This window comes from Portunus trituberculatus, chromosome 4 (genome assembly GCF_017591435.1).
Source record: "Portunus trituberculatus isolate SZX2019 chromosome 4, ASM1759143v1, whole genome shotgun sequence".
In the NCBI taxonomy this organism is placed as follows: domain Eukaryota; kingdom Metazoa; phylum Arthropoda; class Malacostraca; order Decapoda; family Portunidae; genus Portunus; species Portunus trituberculatus.
In genome coordinates, this window is record NC_059258.1 from 6,702,088 (window position 1) to 6,721,950 (window position 19,863).

Below are 19,863 nucleotides of genomic sequence, written 5' to 3' on the forward strand. Positions count from 1 at the left end.
CTGTTTGATGCTTGAGAAGAGGGATTATATTGTCTAATATTTTTCAAGGAAGTATAAAGTCTAAATGGATGGACGTTCTAAGAGTTCTATAAGTGAAAATGTTTTTATAATTTATAATATACTTAATTTACACAATTCTTTAAAATAAATTAGACTGGAGATGTTTTGATATTGTAAATATTTAATAATTACTTATCAGGTCATAATATATCAAGCATTCGGATCTAGCTTCATTTCTTCTACAAGTCGATTTTGAAATGAGTTCCGTTACGTACGTAAATTACCAACCGTCACCAGCCCACCTGGCGCTTTCCCGCTCGCCTCTGTGACATCATCAGGTGGGCGGGGCTTGCTGTCAGGTTCCCCAGCTCTGCTTCAGGCTGTGTTTAGCCAATATTTGGTACCCTTTGCATTGTTTTCCCGCCACTGGTGTCACTAAATGGAGCCACATGACTATATTTTGCTATCAGATATTCAGGTACGATTGTCATTAGCAGGTTTTGGTGTGATGAAGGCTTAAGTGAGGGAGAATGGTGATGGTTGTGGCAGCGGTGGTACCTGTGATGGTGGGTGGTGTGGGCAGTGTGTGTGTGTTTGTTAGTGTAGGTTTTGGTGTGATGAAGGCTGAAGTGACGTAGAATAGTGATACTAGTGGTGGTGCACATGGTGGTGGTAAAGTGTTGATGGTGTCCGCGATGTGTGAGTGTGTGTGGGGGTGTCGTAAAAAAATAAAATAAAGATTTATAGATAATAAAGTAAAATGATAATAGTTTTCTTCACTATCAACCATTTTTATCAGCACTGAAATAAAACAAAAACCAGATCAACTATGTACATACACACACACACACACACACACATAGGGGCCATATATATACCTAAATAATGAAGGAAGGGAAGGTCAGATATGGATGAGTATGTATGTATCAATCACCTTTTATGTATGGTAGGTTGCGTATGGTGTATTCTATGTATATATTCTATAGGGGATGAAATTATATATGGGATGATTGGACCAAGGTCAATTTTTTATTAGGTTTTAAGGTCGGTAGGATGTTGTGATTTGGTGGAGGGGTGGAGGAAAGATGGAGGAATGTCTATGAGGGAGGAGAAGTGTGGAGATAACATGTGGAGTGAGATACAGAGGAAAAAATGAGTTGTAGAGGAAAACAAATTGTGATACTGGTAAATAATTAATTGTTTGTGGAGCAGTAAGTGTGGTTGAGTGTTTTGGTGTGGTGGAGGAAAGAAGGAGGAAGGTCTGTGAGGGAGAAGTGAGGAGGTAACATGTGAAAGGAGAGAATGGAAGAGAATTTAAGGAAGAGGAGGATGGAAATATGGTATATAAGGAAGAGAAGAATTAAAGAAGAGAGAGAAAAGAGGAGAAAAGGAAGAGTGAGGAGAAAGATGATGAAAGAAAGAAGAGTGTTTGATTTAGGAAGATGAAGGAGGAGGTGGGGAATATAGGAGGAAGATAAGAATTAGATGAGGAGGAAGAGAAGGTGGATAAAAGAATGAAGAGGAGAATTGAAGGAAGGAGAAGAGTAGGAGGAGGAGGAAGACTAGAATAAAGGATGAGAATGATATAAGTTAATGAAATGAAATAGATAAATAAAGAAAAATTAATAGCCACAAAACTAATTGAAATTTCTTTTCCTCCTAAAACACCCAAATACACTAAAAACACACACCAAACACCTCAAAACACATGCAAAGATACACTAAATGCACATTCAAAGTTCACAAGATACACCTGAAGCGACCTGATATACAACAAAACCACCCCCACATCACAAAACACACCCAAACCACTTACAACTCTAAATTATTCCAAAACACCTTCAAAATGCCATACAACACCTCAAAGCACTCCCAAAGGTCTCTATATACACCCAATATACAACAAAACCATCCCCACACCACAAAACACACATAAATACACACACACACCATGTAGTGTAGTGGTTAGCACACTCAGCTCACAACCGAGAGGGCCTGGGTTCGAGTTGCAGCAGCGATGAGGCAAATGGGCAAGCCTCTTAACGTGTAGCCCCTGTTCACTTAGCAGTAAATAGACATAGGTTGTGACTCGATGGGTTGTGGCCTCACTGTCTCGGTGTGTGTGGTGTGGTGTGGTCTGTCCTACCCAAAGATCAGTCTATGAGCTCTGAGCTTGCTTCAAAAGGAAAAGGCTGGTTGGGTGACCAGGAGGCAATTGTGGTGAATTACACACACACACACACACACACACACACACACACACACACACACACACACACACACACACACACACACACACATGGATAAATAAAAGTATAGCAAAATTATATATGACTGTATTTTTACACTGTACAAGTCTTGCATAAGTAAATGGAAGCAGCTGCCAGCCTTACCTTTCCCCACCTTTCCTAACTTTTCTTAATTTTTCCTCCACCCTTCCTCCTCCTTTCCTCTCTTACCTTGTCTTCCACTCTTCCTAATCTTTCCTCCATCCCTCCTAATCTCTTTTCCACCTTTCCTGCTTCACCAAGTCTCCCACTTTCACTAAGAGCAACTCAAGGTATCTACTTCATAACTTTACCACCTCTCCACTCAATCTATCCACTCTTTCTATCCATCCTACAGAGACAATAGAAATAGAGATAGGAAGAAAGGAGGAAATTGATGAAGATAATGAAGGACAAGAACTGAAGAAAAGAATGATAACGATGCAGAGAGAAAAAAAAATGAGATTACTGAAAATGAAGGAGAGAGGCAAGAAAAGAGAAAGGAATGAAAAACGAGTGAGAGGAAAGGAATGAAAGAAGACAGGAATACGAGAGAAACATGAGTTAGAAAAAGGAAAGAAGGGGCGAGGGAGGAGGAAACAAATGAAGCCAGGGACCTCTATAGTGAAGAGAGGACATTATAGGAAGCTGGCAGAAACTAGAATTTGAAGGAAAACATGACAAGAAAAGAGGAAGGTGACAATGAGTGAAAAAAAAAGGAAGACAGGCAATAAATAGAGGAAAAACAAGGAAGAAGAGAACCAAATGACAAGAACTAGGACCTCTAAAGTTAAGAACATCATAGGAAGCTAAAAGAGACTCAGAACTGAAAGAAAGGACACAATGAATGAAAAATAGAAAGACAGGAGATAAATAGAGGAAAGACAAGGAGAGAAGGACCAAATGAAGGAACCAAGGATCTCCAGAGTGAAGTAAGGACATAATAGGAAGCTGGCAGGGACTAGAAATTTAAAGACAAGGCAAGAAATAAGGGAGACAATGAGTGAAAAAAGGGAGATAGAAGATAAAACAGAGGAGAGACAAGAACATGAAGGACCAAATGAAGGGACCTAAGGATCTCTAGTGAAGAAGAACATCATAGGAAGCTGGCAGAGACAATTGAAAGAAAGGACACAGAATGAATGAAACAAAAAGGAAGACAGGAAGTAAATAGAGAAAAGACAAGGAGATACAGACCAAATGAAGGAACCAAGGAATCTCTACAGTGAAATAAAGATCAAAGAAAGCTGGCAGAGACTATGTATTGAAAGAAAAGACACAGAATGGATGAAAAAAGGAAGACAGAAAAAAGGAAAGGAGACAGAAGGTAATTAGAGGAAAGACAAGGGAGAAAAGAATCAAATGAAGGGAGCCAAGAATCTCTAGTGAAGAAAGAACCTCATAGGAAGCTGGCAGAGACTATGAATTGAAAGAAAAGACACAGAATGGATGACAAAAGGAAGACAGAAAAAAGGAAAGGAGACAGAAGGTAATTAGAGGAAAGACAAGGGAGAAAAGAATCAAATGAAGGGAGCCAAGGATCTCTCGAGTCAAGAAAGAACCTCATAGGAAGCTGGCAGCCACACCAAACTGGAGTCCCTGGCTGGGTCTGTCGCCGCGCTGCACCAAAAGAGGCACGCAATAGTTCAGTTCAACCCGCGCAAAGCCTCCTAGACTCATGGCCAGCCCCGCCCCGTACGACAGGCGAACCTCACGTAGAAGTGTCCGAATATTCTGTTTGTAGTCGTCAGCTGTGGAGGAGGGAATTGGTTTGTTAGTGGTGGTGGTGATGGTGGTGGTGGTGGTGGTGGTGATGAACATTGGGAGGGAAGGATGATGTTGTTATTACTAATACTGCTACTGCTACTGCTACTACTACTACTACTACAATTCTAACCTTTCTTTTTCAACCTTACTTTTGACTTTTTCACTACCTCTCTCAAACAAACAAACAACAACAGCAATAACAACAACAACAACAACAACAAAGGTAACACTCACTTAAGACAAAATCTCCAATATTTCCGGTGTTGACGAAGGCGTGAAGACGGAATTTATCGCTAATGGAACCACCACGTCCCAGCAGCGGAAGGGGAGAATAAGTATGCAGAGCCGCCGCCCAGTACATCTGTGTGTGTGTGAGAGAGAGAGAGAGAGAGAGAGAGAGAGAGAGAGAGAGAATGTTTAATAGGTGTTTCTTTCTTCTTTCTGTGTATGTTTGTGTGTTTGCATATGTTTTTCTATTTCTATCTCTCCATTTTTATCTTTTCTCTTTTTTTCTATTCTTGTGTTTCTATATGTATTTTTTGTCTCTTTCTCTTTCTCTCTATTTATGCTTGTCTTCCTCTCTACTGTTTTTATTTCTCTCTATCTATAATTCTCTCTACTTACCCTTATTTCTCTCTCTCTCTCTCTCTCTCTCTCTCTCTCTCTCTCTCTCTCTCTCTCTCTCTCAATCTCTCTCTACTACCTATTTCTATCTACCATTTCTGTCTCATACCAATCTCTCCCACACGCACTCTCACCTCATACCTCTCCCACACACTACCCTACCATCCTACACCTCTCCCATACACACTTCCACCCTATACCTCTCCCACACACTCACGTCAGCCCCCAGGGAACAGCCGTCACTATGGGGACCCACACCGCACATTTCAAAGCCCCTTAAGTTCATTGGTCCACCCAGGAGGAACCGGTCAGTGATGCAGTGTGTCTTGTTGTTCCGCAGAGGCAGCAGGTGGCCGGCTAAAAGGCTGCCCTGGATCACCTGTGGATAGGAATGTGAATAGGAATAGTGCTTGGTTGTGTTTTGATTGTAGGGTGTAAGTTAGTTGTTTTAAAAGGGTATAAAGGTTTTTTGTGTAGGGTTGGTTTGGGTTAGACTAGGTTTGTTGTTCAGTGCTTATATTTGCTTTGATTGTGGGGTGTTTGACTAGTTTTGAAAGGCTACACTGTTTTTTGGGGATGTGTTTTGTGTGAATTAGGTTATGTTTGGTTAAGCTAGTTTAAGTTCAGGTAGGTTGATTGTGGGATGTTAAGTTACTTGCAGTTGTTTTTGAAAGGCTACACTGTCTTTTGGGGATGTGTTTTGTGTAAATTAGGTTATGTTTGGTTAAGCTAGTTTAAGTTCAGGTAGGTTGATTGTGGGATGTTAAGTTACTTGCAGTTGTTTTTGAAAGTGTACACTGTTTTTTTGGGATGTTTTGTGTAAATTAGGTTAAGTTTGGTTCAGTTAGTTTAAGTTCTGTTAGGTTACTTGTTTAGTTTGTTTTAATTGTGGGATGTTAAGTTAGTTGTTTTGAAAGGAGATTGTGGATTTTTGGATGTATTTTGTGTAGGGTTTGGTTAAGTTAGTTTAAGTTCAGTTAGGTTACTTGTTTGGTTTGTTTTAATTGTGGGATGTTAAGTTAGTTGTTTTGAAAGGAGATTGTGAATTTTTGGATGTATTTTGTATAGGGTTTGGTTAAGTTAGTTTAAGTTCTGTTAGGTTACTTGTTTAGTTTGTTTTAATTGTGGGATGTTAAGTTAGTTGTTTTGAAAGGAGATTGTGGATTTTTGGATGTGTTTTGAGTGTAGGGTAGGGTAGGGTAGGGTAGGGTAGGGTAGGGATAGGATAGGGTAGGGTAGGTTTGGTTTGTTTAGTGCTTATATTTGTTTTGATTGTGGGGGAGTTTGACTGGTGATTTTTAAAGGTATTGTGGTTTTTTAGATGTGTTTTGTGAGCAGGATTACATTATGTTAGGTTAGGTTAGGTAAGGCTAAGATAGGTTTTATTATTATCATTATTATTATTTCATTTTACTTCTCTTATTTCTTTCTTATTATTTTATTTATTCATTTATTTATTTACTTATCATTATCTATTTATTATTTTGTTGGGTTAGGTTAGGTGAAGTTGGGTTGGTTAGTGCTTGGCTGTGTTTTCATTGTGAGGTGTTCCGTTACTTGTTTTGAAAGAGTGTAGTGGGATTTTCAATGTGTCTTGTGTGTGGGGTTAGGGGTCAATGTGTCTTGTGTGTGGGGTTAGGGGTCAATGTGTGTGTGTGTGGGGTTAGGGGTCAATGTGTGTGTGTGGGGTTAGGGGTGTGTGTGTGGGGTTAGGGGTCAATGTGTGTGTGGATGCATGCACTCTTGGAAATCTTGTTTACTTTCACTATAGCTTGTTTAAATGTTTCTTAATGAGATTCATTTATTATTTATTTATCTATTTTATTCTATTTCATTTATATTCATTTTCTTTTACTTATTCATTTATTCATTATTTTATTTATTTATTTTTTTTTTTTTTGTGTGTGTGTGTGTGTGTGTTAGTAATCAGGTAGGAACAACAAATTACAACAACACTACTACCACCACCACCACCATTACCACCATGAACACTACTACAACAACTACTACCATCATTCCTACACCCAGAGAGGAGGAGGAGGGAGGAGGAGGAGGAGGAGGAGGAGGAGGAGGAGGAGGAGAAGGAGAAGGAGAAGAAGAAGAAGAAGAAGAAGAAGAAGAAGAAAAGAGGAGGAGGAGGAGGAGGAGGAGGAGGTCTTACCATGTCCCCAGGCAGAGGTACATTCACTTGCAAATCCAACTCGTTCTTGAGGAAACCAATGTCGCCGCCAAGCCCAGCCAACTCATTCTGCAGAGAGGGAAACTTGAGTACTCTGGGGTGTGTGAGGGGAACTGACACACACCACACCATTCACACACCACCCATCACCTCACCAATACCACAACACCATCACACCACACGCATCACCAATACCACAACACCATTACACTACGCCCATCACCCAAAAAAACACCATCACACCACACCCATCACCAATACCACAACACCATCACACCACACCCATCACCAATACCACAACACCATCACACCACACCCATCACCAATATCACAACACCATCACACCACAGATCCATTATCAAAAATACCACAACACCACATCCATTATCAAAAACACTACAACACCACTAGCATCAGAACAAAACATCACACCATCACCATACCACAACACCATTACAACATCACCATCAGCAGAAACACCACACCATCATCACCATCAGAAAAAAAAACTCAATATCGCTAGCAGCAAAAACACCACAACACCATTACATCACCATCAGCAAAAACACCACAACACCATCAAATCACCACCAGCAAAAACACCACATCATATCACCACCATTACTCCACACAACACCATTAGCACACCATAAGCAAAACACCACAACACCACTTTACCTTAATAGTGAAAACAACTTCACATCATCTCACCACTAAAACCACCACCACACCACACCACAACACCACCACTTTACCTTACCAGTGAAAACACCAACCACCACACCACCACCACCACAATAAATAATAAAAACCTTAAAGCAACACCACCTGGAACACCAAATCTTTTCTCCCACAACACCACAAGACAACAAACAACCTTTACCTTAACACTGACAACACCACCATCACCACAACACAGCCTTACCTTAATAGTGAAAGCAACACCATCTGAAGGAAACACCAAGTCATCTCTTCTGTCCACCTTTAGTTCATGTCTAAGGGAGGATTTGAGGGAGTGGCCAGCTTGTTCCCTCACTGCAAAGGCTGTGGTCCGGGAGAGGCAGGACAGGTGACGCCACACTCCATCCAACACCAGCTTTTGTTGCACCTGGTGTGGGGAAATGAAAAGGAAAAAACTAATTAATCTCCTCAGTACCAGGACGCACTTTCATATTCATTCTGCTTTGGTGATTTTCTACAGCTTCAGAAACATATGTTGGGATTAAAATAGTGAAGACTGTGGCCATTAATCTTCTGACCTCCATAGATCCTTCCTAATGCAGATAAATTGTATAATTGTACCCAGAAATCAAGGTACAAATGTGTCTCAGTATTGAAGGGGTTAAATGTGGTATGGCATAGGTGGTAAACAGGAAAAATGAGGAAAAAAAAGGAATGAATACAGGAAAGAGAAGAAAAAATGGGATGCAAAAATATGAACAGGAAAATAAGAAAAATACATGGAAAAGAAGAAAAAAGAATTAAGGTGGGGGGAAAAATGAAGAAAGAGGAATAACAGAGAGAAGGGAAGGGAAGAATTTGGTGATGTTTAGTGTTGTGAGGAAAATTAAAGGAAAAGAGGAATAAATACAGGGAAGAGAAGAAAAGAATTAGAAGGGAAAAACTGACAAGAAAAATGGAATAAAAATGGAAGAGAAGAGGAAAAAAACAGGGAAGAGGGGAGAGGAAAAAAAAAAAAAAGAGAGGAAAAAAGAAAAAACAGGAAAAGAGGAAAAAACAGGGAAGAGAGGAAAAAATACAGGGAAAAGAAAGAATAAACAGGGAAGAGATGAAAGGAAAAAATAATAATTAGAGTGGGAGAAAATGAAGGAAAAAAAATAAATGCAAGGAAGGGAAGAAAAGAAATTGGGATGGGAAAAATTAAAAGAAAAAAAATATTACCAAAGAGAAAAAGAATTGGGAGAGAAAAAGAAAAAAAAATAAATACAGGAAAGAGAAGAAAAAAGAATCAAGGTGAGAAAAATTGAAAGGAAAACAAAGGAAGAAAAAGGAAGGAAGAAAATGAAATGGGAAAAATGAAGAAAAAGAATAAATATATAGAAAAAAAAAATTAGGTCAAGAAAAATGAGAAGAGAAAGAGGAATAAATAGAAGGAATGGAGGAAAGAAGAAATAGATATGTTTGGTGTTGCAGGAACAAAAATAAGAGAAAAAAAAAAAAAGACAAGAAAAAGCCAAGAATTGTGATGTTTGTTGTTTATGGAAATGAAAAAATAAATAAATAAATAAAAATGTTATGGTGTTGAGAGGAGGGAAATGATACTATGGTGTTGAAAGAAATGAAAAATAAAAACAACCTCTAAAATATTAATAGGGAATGTTGAGTTTGGTGTTATTGATGAAAGGAAAACCAAATCGGAAAACCAAAAATATGAAAAACAAAAAAGAAACGCAGGATAAACAAAACTCACTTGTGGGGCAGAATTGAAGGCGAGGGAGAGAAGAATACCTCGGTCCAACTCCTTGTACCCGGACCAGGGAGACTCAGACGCCTGCTGGTACACACTGCTGCTCAGACTGCAGGAGGAGAAGCAGGAGGAGGAGGAGGAGGCGGAGAGATAGTTAGAAGAAGAGGAGGAGAAAAGGTGATTATGGAAGGATGAAGAGGAGGAGGAGGAGGACAAGGAAGAAAGGTGTTAGAGAGGAGAAGGATGGAAGAAAGGTGATAAGAGGGAAGTAGGAGGAGGAGGAGGAGGAGGAGGAGGAGGAGGAGGAGGAGGAGGAGGAGGAGGAGGAGGAGGAGGAGAAAAAAAAGAAGTAAGACATGATCTTTTAGCACAACAATAAAAACTGAATAAATAACTAAAATATAAAAAAAAAGAATAAATAAATACACACACACACACACACACACACCAAAAAATAAAATAAAAAACACATTCACAAACACAAAAAAGAGAGGAAGAGAGAAAAGAAAAAAAAAAGAAAGGAAAAATACACAAAAAAAATTAAAAACACATTTACAAACACACAAACTCAACAAACACAAAAAAAAGAGAGAAAGAGAAAAGAAAGAAAAGAAAGGAAAACACCTCAAAACACACACACATGGAAAGAAAAAGGAAGAAAAAGAAAAGAAGAAAAGGAAAATCACCCCCCAAAACACACACACACAAAGAAAGAAGAAATATGCAAAGAAAATGAAAGAAAAAGAGGAAGAAAAATGGGAAAAAAGACAATTTCCTCCCTTACATTAAAAAGAAAAGAAAAAAAATAAGGAAAAAGTAAATAAAAAGAAAAAGGAAAAAAAGGCAATTTCCCATCTTACTTTAAAAAAAAAGATAGAAAAAGAAAGAAAAAAGAAAAAAACAGATTTCACTCTCTTATATTAACACACACACACACACACACACAGACACTCACACGGTGCTTGCTTCATTATGGAAGGGCTTGGTGAAGGTGGTATGGAAGGATGATGTTCGCTTGGTGCCGTGGGAATATTCACAGCTGGCCTCCTCGCCGCGGCCAAACACATTCCGCAGCACACCACCAGTTGCCACAGAGCCTTCATTGTTCCCCACGCTGGTGTTGATCTTGGCCCCCATTAGGTTCGTTTCCCGCACCTCAAATGTTACCTGGGGGTCATCGGGTGAGATGCGGCAAGGTGTGGTGAGGAGAGGTAATGTTAAGTTAGGTTAGGTAAGTTTGTAGTGATGTTAGGTGTGGTGAGGTAAGGAGAGGTGAAGTGAGATGAGTGTGTGGTGATGTTATGTTATGTCATGTTTGTTTTGGTGATGTTTGGTTAGGTTAGGTAAGTTTGTAGTGGTGATATGTGATGTGAAGTGAAGTGAAGTGAGGTGAGATGAGTGTGTGGTGATGTTAAGTTATGTTAAGTTTGCTTTGGTGAGATTTGGTTAGGTTAGGTTAGGTAAATTTTGGGTGATGTTACGTGAGGTGATGGGTGAGAGAGGTGAGGTGAGGGAGGTGAGGTGTGGTAAGATGAGGTGTGGTGATGTTAGGTTAGGTTTGCTTTGGTGACATGTTTGGTGAGGTGAGGTAAGTTTCTGGTGAGGTTACATGAGGTGAGGTGAGGTTAGGTCAAGAGTGGTGAGTGTGTGGTGGTGAAGTTATGTTTGTTTTGGTGATGTTTGGTGAGGTGAGGTAGGTTTGAGGTGAGGTGAAGTTGTGTTAGGTGAGTTTAGGTGAGGAAAAAAGATAAATAAATAAAATAAATAAATAAATAAAAAAAATACTCACAATTTCACATCAGCAAAACACATCAAACACCAGCAAAACACATCAACACTCAAACACTTCACTTCAAAACATCAAAAAGAAAAATGACTTACACTGTTTCCATTATCTAAACATATCAACACTTGAGCATTTCACTTCAAAACAACAAAAAGAAAATAAATGACAAACTGTTTTCTGCCATCTAAACACAGCAACATTCATACATCATTTCAAAACAAGAAAAAAATCAATGAAATGACAAAACAGTTTTCTGCCATCTAAACACATCAACATTCAAACATTTCACTTCAAAACAAGAAAAAGAAAATAAATGACAAACTGTTTTTCACCATCTAAACACATCTTCACTTCAAAACAATGAAAAAAATAAATGACAAACTGTTTTCCATCTTCTCAACACATCAACACTCATATACCACTAAAAAAAAAAAAAAAAAAGTTTTCTGTCATCTAAACACATCAACAATCAAACATTTCACTTCAAAGCAATAAAAAGGAAAAAAAAGACAGTTTTCTGCCATCTCAACACATCAACATTCATATATCACTTCAAAACAAGAAAAAAAATGACAGTTTTCTGCCATCTAAACACATCAACACAAACATTTCACTTCAAAGCAATAAAAAGAAAAAAGAAAACAGTTTTCCGCCACCTCAACACATCAGCACTCAAATTTCACTTCAAAACAATTATTATCATTCTCAGCAGTCACTCACCTCAATGCCGTCCTCTAGCGCCGGGTCCCTTGTATGTGTCAATGAACACCCCAACGTCCTTGAAACACCCCAGGTTAGACAGCCGTGTTCGCGCTTCATGTATTTTCATTATCACCTGCAGGAGAACGGAAGGTTGTGGTGGTGGTGGTGGTTTATATGTGTGTGTGTGTGATTTTCTTTTATTTCTGGTTCTTTTTTTCATGGTGTAGTTGTGTTATTACTGCTGCTATTACTACTACTACTACTACTACTACTACTACTTGCTTCTCTTTTTAATGGTGTTATATTATTGCTGCTGCTGCTGCTGCTGCTAATACTACTACTACTACTACTACTACTACTACCACTACTACTACTACTGCTACTACTACTACTACTAATAATAATACTGCTACAGGTAAAATTACAGTATTTTTCTTCAATAAATACTACTACTACAACAATAACAACAACTACTACTACTGCTACAATTACTGGTACTAAGCATACAAACAACTTATCACAAATTTCCAAATAAAACAAAACAAAACAAAATAAAAAACTGAACCTTAAAACCAACAAAGAGAAAAAAAGGAAAATTAAAACGTCACAAAATCTATCAAAACAAAAACTCAACACTCAACATTTCACCTCAAAACAATCAAAACAACAGAACAATATCATATAATACAACAACAAGGAAAATAACACTCCCTAACCACACACCACCACCACCACCACCTACCGTCTGGAAATCCTGGGCAGTGAAGACATCCCTGACAGTGCTAATTACTATGTCATCCTTGGTCCTGCCCAGCCCATCCACGTGGACCCTCTGCACCCGAGCCTGCCAAGAGAAAGTTAGCCTAAGTTTTGGTGCTGTGGTGCAGTGGAACCATGCATGTTTTGGGGTCCAAGGGGTCTCCAAGTATATGGGTTTGAATCCTGTCCACGGTCCGAGTGTAGGTTGGGCTTCCTCACTCGGGGCAACGGTTTCCTAGCGGGTGGGCTTTGAGATAGGAGGTACCCCAAAAATTATCCCCTTTAGCCCAAAAATTCCCATTGAAAAGCCCACATGGTATAAAAATAAAAAGTAAAGATGAGGAAGGATTGAAATAAGAGGGAAGTGCTTCGGGTAAGTTTGTGAGAAGTGTTTGGTTAAGTTTGTGAAAGTGGGTAATTTTCATATTGACAGAAACTTTAGTAGATATGGAAGAAGTTAGGTTATTTTGGGTATTTTTTAAGTGAAATATAGATAAGAAAGGATTAAAATAAGAGGGAAGTGCTTGGGTGAGTTTGTGAGAGAAAGTTGTGGGTATTTTTCAAGGGTGTAATATTGACAGAAACTTTGGTAGATATGGAGAAAGTTAAGTTTGGTGTTTTGAAGTGATGTAAAGATGAGAAAGGATTGAAATGAGAGGGAAATGTTTGGTTAAGTATTTCATATTGATGGAAGCATGGTAAATAGAGAATAGTTAGGTTAATTTTGATGTTCTTGGGGAGAAATATGAATGAGAAAGCAATAAAATATGACAGAAGAATTAGGTTAAGTTTGTTAGAGAAAGTTTTTGGAGTATTTTCAAGGGTACAATATTGCCGAAAAACAAGTGAATGAGGAGAAAGATAGGTTAAGTTTGGGTTTATTTTACAAGTGATATATAAATGAGAGAGCAATACAATAGAAGGAAATATTAGGTTAAATTTGTAGATAAAAAGGTTTGGCTATTTTCAAGGGTATAATATTGACAGAAACTTCAGTACACAAGGAGGAAGTTAGGTTAATTTTGATGTTCTTTGGGTAAAATATAGATGAGAAAGAAATTAAATAAGAGGGAAATGTTAGGTTAAGTTTGTGAGAGAATGTTGTGGGGTATTTTCAAGGGTATAATGGTGACAGGAACGTGGTGAATAAGGGAGAAAATTAGCTTAAGTTTTGGTGTTTTTTTAAGTGAAATATAGATGAAAACAAACGAAATAAGGAAAAGTGTTTGGTTAAGTTTGTGAGAGAGTTGTGGTTATTTTCAAGGATATAATATTGACGGAAACTTTAGTACATAAGGAGAAAGTTAAGTTAAGTTTGAGTGCTTTTTGAAGTGAAATTAATATAGAAGAGAAAGCAATGAAATAAGGAGAAGTGTTTGGTTAAGTCTGTGAGAGAAAGTTGTGGTTATTTTCAAGGGTATAATATTGACGGAAACTTTAGTACATAAGGAGAAAGTTAGGCTAAGTTTTGCATGTTCTTGGGGTGAAATATAGACGAGAGAGCAATGAATTAAGAGAAATAGTATTAGGTTAAGTTTGTGAGAGAAACTTTTGAGGTATTTTCAAGGGTATAATGTTGACAGGAACTTTAGTAGATATGGAGAGACTTAGGTTAGGTTGAGTTTGCATGTTCTTGGGGTGAAAAGAAAGCAACAAAACTAAGAGAAATATTAAGTTAAGTTTGTAGGTAAAAGTGATGGCTATTTCCAGAGGGATAAGTAATAATGATTAGTAGATAAGAAGAAAGTTAGTGAAGTTTGAGTGTATTTTGAAGTGATATATAGATCAGAAAGTAGGAAAATAAAGAAGAATGTTTGGTTAGGTTTGTAGGTAAAAGATGCTGAGTAAATAAAAAGAAAGTTAAGTTAATTTTTGCATGTTCCTGGGGTGAAATATAGAAGAGAAAGTAATGAAATAAAAGATAAGTGTTTGGTTAAGTTTGTGACAGAAACTTTTGGGATATTTTCAAGGGTATAATATTGCTGAAAACATAGTAAATAAGGAGAAAGTCAAGTTAAGTTTGTGTTTATTTTTAAAGTGAAATAGGGATGAGAAAAGAAGGATATGTAAGGGAAATGTTTAGTTAAGTTTGTACGGAAAAATTGTTGGTATTTTCAAGGGTACAATATTGACAGAAACATGGTAAGTAAGTGAAAGTTAGGTTAATTTGGCTCTTGCTGTGGTAAAATTAACATGAAAACAAGGATATGTAAGGGAAATGTTTGGCTAAGTTTGTAAGGAAAAGTTGTTAGTATTTTTAAGGATACAATATTGACAGAAACATGGTAAGTAAGTGAAAGTTGGGTTAATTTGGCTCTTGCTGTGGTAAAATTAACATGAAAACACAATGAAATAAAAGGGAAATATTTGGTTAAGTTTGTGAGGTAAAATTGAACAGTATTTTCATGGCCACAGCAAAAGAGAACCTACATTATATTTCAATGAGTCTCTATCTTGCTTGCATAATCCGAGCACCTACACTAACCCCTGTTCACACCTTGCTCTCATTAACCTAACCCTTGTATAGCAAAGAAAATAACCAAATAAATAAATAAATAAATAAAAATATTCTCCTACTAATATGCTCAACTATACAAATACACAAACTTTAATTCCTCAACATGAAAAGTGATAATATTAAAGATGTGACATAACACACACACACACACACACACACACACACAAATGTATACCTCCCACACACCAATTTTCACCTCTTACATAAAAAAAACTAAAAATAACAAAAAAAAGATTAAAAAATAGAACATTACAACCTTACACACACACACACACACACACACACACACACACACACATGTATACCCCCACCCACCTTAATCTTCTTTAATTTCACTTGCATGGCCTTCCTTCTCAGATAAGCCAGCCTCTCCCTCACACTCCTTAGCTTTCTCTTTCTCTCCCTCTCCTCACGCTGGAAGGAGTAAGGCAGTATTCAGTGGCCTTAACTATTACTCACTCCCCCCCCCTCTCTCTCTCTCTCTCTCTCTCTCTCACTCCTATTCTTTCTTACTTTACTCCTTTTTCTCTTTCATCTTGTCTTTTTTCTACCTCTCTCTTTCATCTCAATATCTTCTGGCTTACTCTAATACTCTCTCTCTCTCTCTCTCTCTCTCTCTCTCTCTCACCAATTCTTTCTTACTTTATCCCTTTTCTCTTATATTTTTCATCTTTTCTACTATTTCACTCTCCTCCTCTCTCTCTCTCTCTCTCTCTCTCTCTCTCTCTCTTTCTCTCTCTCTCTCTCTCTCACCTTAATATATTCTATCTTACTGTACTCCTTCTCTCTTTCATCTTAACACTTTCTCTTCTTCTCTTTCTCTCTTTACTTTTACTTCAATATATTCTTTCCAACTCAGTCATCCATCTTTCCTCTGTTCTTTCATTCTTCTCCCTCCTTATTCATCTACATTAACTAGGATTTTCAAATTTGAGTGTTCTTATCTATTCATTTTGTGTATCTGTCTATTTATTTTTGTTTTTTTGTGTGTTTAGATCTTTTCTCTCATTCCTGGTCTGTCTATCCTGAGAAAAGTTAAGTTTGATGTTTTTTTTAAGTATATTTTTGTTATTTATCAGTGGTTCAAGTGTACAAAGTTATTTAGGAGCGATTGTTGTTGTTTTCTTTATATTGATAGTTTGTAATTGAGGTTTAGGAATGTTCGAATGCTCTCTCTCTCTCTCTCTCTCTCTCAACACACACACACTAGTTAGTAATTACAATGAAAAAACCTCTTATGCTGTAGCCATACTAATAAATTTCTTGAGGACAGACAGACAGACAGAAATAAGACAGACACACAGACAGTCATGGGGAAGACACAGACAGACATGCAGACAAACTTGAGATACAGAGAAACAGACATACACAAACAACACAGGCAAACAGGCAAACAGATAGACAGAAATGAAATACAAACACATAAATAGAGATAAACAAACTGACACACACAAGATAAAGAAAGGCAAACAGACAGACAGACAGAGACAGAAATTAAATAAAAACACAAAGAAACAGAGAGAAATAGAATAAACAGACACACACACACACAATAAAGAGGAAGACCTGTCCTAAATAAAGAGACACAAGATAGAAGACAGACAGACAGACAGACAAGTTAACACAGAGACAGACAGACAGGCAAGTTAGCACAGACAGACAGACAGGTTGGCACAGTAGATATTCAACACACAGCCTACCTTGAGAGCCTGCAGGTCCATCTTGACACCAACACTGCTCTCATCTGACTCGGGACTCTGTCAGGGAGAGAGAGAGTGTGGGTGAGAGAGAGAGACTGCAAATGAAAGTGTGTGTGTGTGTGTGTGTGTGTGTGTGTGTGTGTGTGTGTGTGTGTGTGTGTAAGACATCTAAGACTACATTACTAAACTTACAAACCTGCCAACTATCCTATCACAGAGAGAGAGAGAGAGAGAGAGAGAGAGAGAGAGAGAGAGAGAGAGAGAGAGTGTGTGTGTGTGTGTAAACAGTGAATATATCCACTGAATAAACCCCAGCAGTGAAAAACAAGCAATGAATAACAACTTTGCAGTGAAAACACCCGATGAATACCAACACACACTGAACAGCCAAGCCCTAGTGAACGTGCCAGGCCACTAGACACTCCAGTGAATGTATTTGGTGAATAACAAAGACTAACACAACAAATTAAGCAAAAATCTAGGTAATGTTTACAAATGAGACGGTCGAAAGGAAACAAGAATGAATAAAAAACGCCAATTTCTCTCTATCACGTCAATATTTAGGTCATTTCACCCTCCCAGTGAATGCCTACAGCGTTATCTGATAAGCCTAAATGCTTGAAATACGATAAATAGGCTTACTTTGGCGTGGACAGTTCCCATTGTGGTGGTGCATGAAATGTTTACTGTGTTGTGATGTGTTGACCGGCCGCCCAGTGCTGCCAACCCTCCCGAGATGAGTTTGAGTGGTGCCAGAACTACCAAGCCTTCCGACTCAGTATTGCTATGTACTATTATGTAGATTATATAAATTACGTTCATATTTTTCCTTGAGGGTTAATTTCAGATTATCAAGTAAAAGGGTTAAAAGTAAGTATATTCATCGTCTTTTTTTTTTCCCTTGGTCAGAGGTGTGTGTGTGTGTGTGTGTGTGTGTGTGTGTTACCGTGCCCTTTCTTATTTATGCTGCAGTGAATGTATTGGACTGTGTGAAGGCTGAGAACACCTTCCACATTAAGTGACCCAGACTCCCAGAGCTATACGTGCCATGGAAAGAGATGAGAATAGTGCACGACAAAGCCAGCTAACTGTTTACGTTGTGGGTGGCTAATGTACTTTATACTATACAGTGTACACTCCCTCACACCCCCCATTTCATATTTCTTCCCTCTATTACTGAAACACCAACATTTCAAGTGGAAAACGGCTGAAAATCCTCGGAACGCACTTTAAACATTGAAATACTGACGAGGGAATGTCTCCATGCCGTCACGGCGGGCGGTGGGCGGCTGGGCTCAATGAACGGGGTTATAGCATCGTCTTCTTTAAGAGTTATGGGTGTTATTTATATATTTCTGTGAGTAATGCAGGCTTTGGTTCAGTCTCTGAGTCTGGAAACACAGGGAGTTGAGCCAAACATTGGTGTGCAGAGCGGGAGGGAAGCAGTGAGGACTGAGGACGTGTGTCTGTGTTTTTACGTAACATACACAATTTTGAAAATCGAGAGAAGAAAGAAGACGCCCAGACTGGAATGCACTACATTTTCTGACGTATGAAAATATTTAACAAAGACCCAAATTATAAAAACACAATCAGGTCCAGTGTTATCAGAGAGAAGTCCAAGAAACGGTGTGTAACTTTCACCAACGGCGCCACAAAAACACCAAAATGTCGAGATGCAAAACGTAGCCAGTCTAAATTGTATTATATTTTCCAAATAAGAAAAATTTTTACTTTCCAGCTAAATAAAGATTTTTTTTTGCCATATAGAAATTTTTGTTTTCATATCTAGACATTATAAAAAATGAAAATACGAAGTTAGATTAAAATGTTATTGGATGTTATTACTTGAGTCATATTTCTTGATTTTATTATGCGCTAAAACTTTGCTAATGATCAATCAAATATCAAAACAATGCCAACTCCATTAATAAAACAGAAAAGAATCTACTTTGGCGCCGAGATGTTTCTTTACACCTTTGTACGGTAACTTCTCCTCCTTCGCCCTCATACACCACCTCTTCCTTCCACCACAACCACTTCCACCTCCTCCTACACCCAGAATCTTGAAAACACCTAGAAACACACGGAAACATCGATAAATAACGTTCTTGCCGTAGCCTCGGCAGGAGCCTTGGCGATGGGCCGAGGTTAGCGGCGGCGGTGGGTCAGCGGCGGTAGCGAGAAGTGTCTGGTGTAGACGATATCATGATGTGTTATGGTCCGGTGTGGTGTTAACACTGCACTGCTACACGCTTCAATGCCTGCCCTCTGTGTGTGTGTGTGTGTGTGTGTTTTCCATACTTTCAAACTGACATGCATACAAGCACATGCACAAGCATTCACTCGAGCAAAATACCTTTACTAGTTATACATATTGGATGGAAAACATATGATTTAGAATGGGGCCAGCAGATATGTCTTGATCTTGATCTTGATGCTACAGGTGACGCAGAATTTCTGAGTCAGGCCTTTGTATCGGCAGCGCCTGTAGGGAAAATAAAAAAAAAAAAAACAAACAACAGAGGGCAATCACCATCTTTCACACCACTATATAGTTCCTGCATCTAGCACGCCACATTCTCTCCAGGAACTCTTTTACAGCCTCAATCATCCTTCCATTTGTCTCCCCACAGAGTCCCAGCAGCACCACCATCCATTCCCTTCCTGTCATCTCCACTCTGTCATGCCCCAGCTCCCTCAGCACCACTTGCATCATCTCATACCTGTCTCTGGCATACTTCACACACTCCACCACCACATGCTCCACCGTCTCATCCTCCCCCATGTCACACATCTGGCACACTTTGCTGCGGGACTCAGACCATCTATAATTCCTTGCATTCACATCCATGCACTGTGCCCTAGCTCGGAAGAGAAGGTCCCCACCCAGGCTTCCATCATACCACTTTTCATACATTGGGGCCTCTTTCTCTCTATACCATTCCAAGGTACTCTTTTGCTCAATCCTATTCCTCCAGTCACTCAGTCCCACACCTTTCACTACTCTGTCTATCTCACTCCTCCACTTCCTTACACCCCATTCTCTACCCTCTCCATTTCTAACTATCATACTCCAGTCCTTCTCTAAGTGCCTTCCTTCTACCTGCTGAAAAGCCCAACTAGCTATTAG

The 19,863-nt window shown here is 38.6% G+C and overlaps 1 protein-coding gene across 1 annotated transcript; it reads right to left on the reverse strand.

Moving 5' to 3' along the window:
- Nucleotides 1-2,320: 2,320 nt before the first annotated feature.
- LOC123512327 (sorting and assembly machinery component 50 homolog) lies at nt 2,321-17,509 on the reverse strand. The gene is given in 12 exon segments (XM_045268667.1): nt 2,321-4,018; nt 4,269-4,395; nt 4,876-5,037; nt 6,820-6,906; nt 7,763-7,945; nt 9,269-9,374; nt 10,221-10,432; nt 11,772-11,793; nt 11,795-11,886; nt 12,496-12,597; nt 16,731-16,787; nt 17,373-17,509. Coding segments are annotated over 12 exon segments (1,359 nt in total). The 5' UTR covers nt 17,394-17,509; the 3' UTR covers nt 2,321-3,830.
- Nucleotides 17,510-19,863: the final 2,354 nt, after the last annotated feature.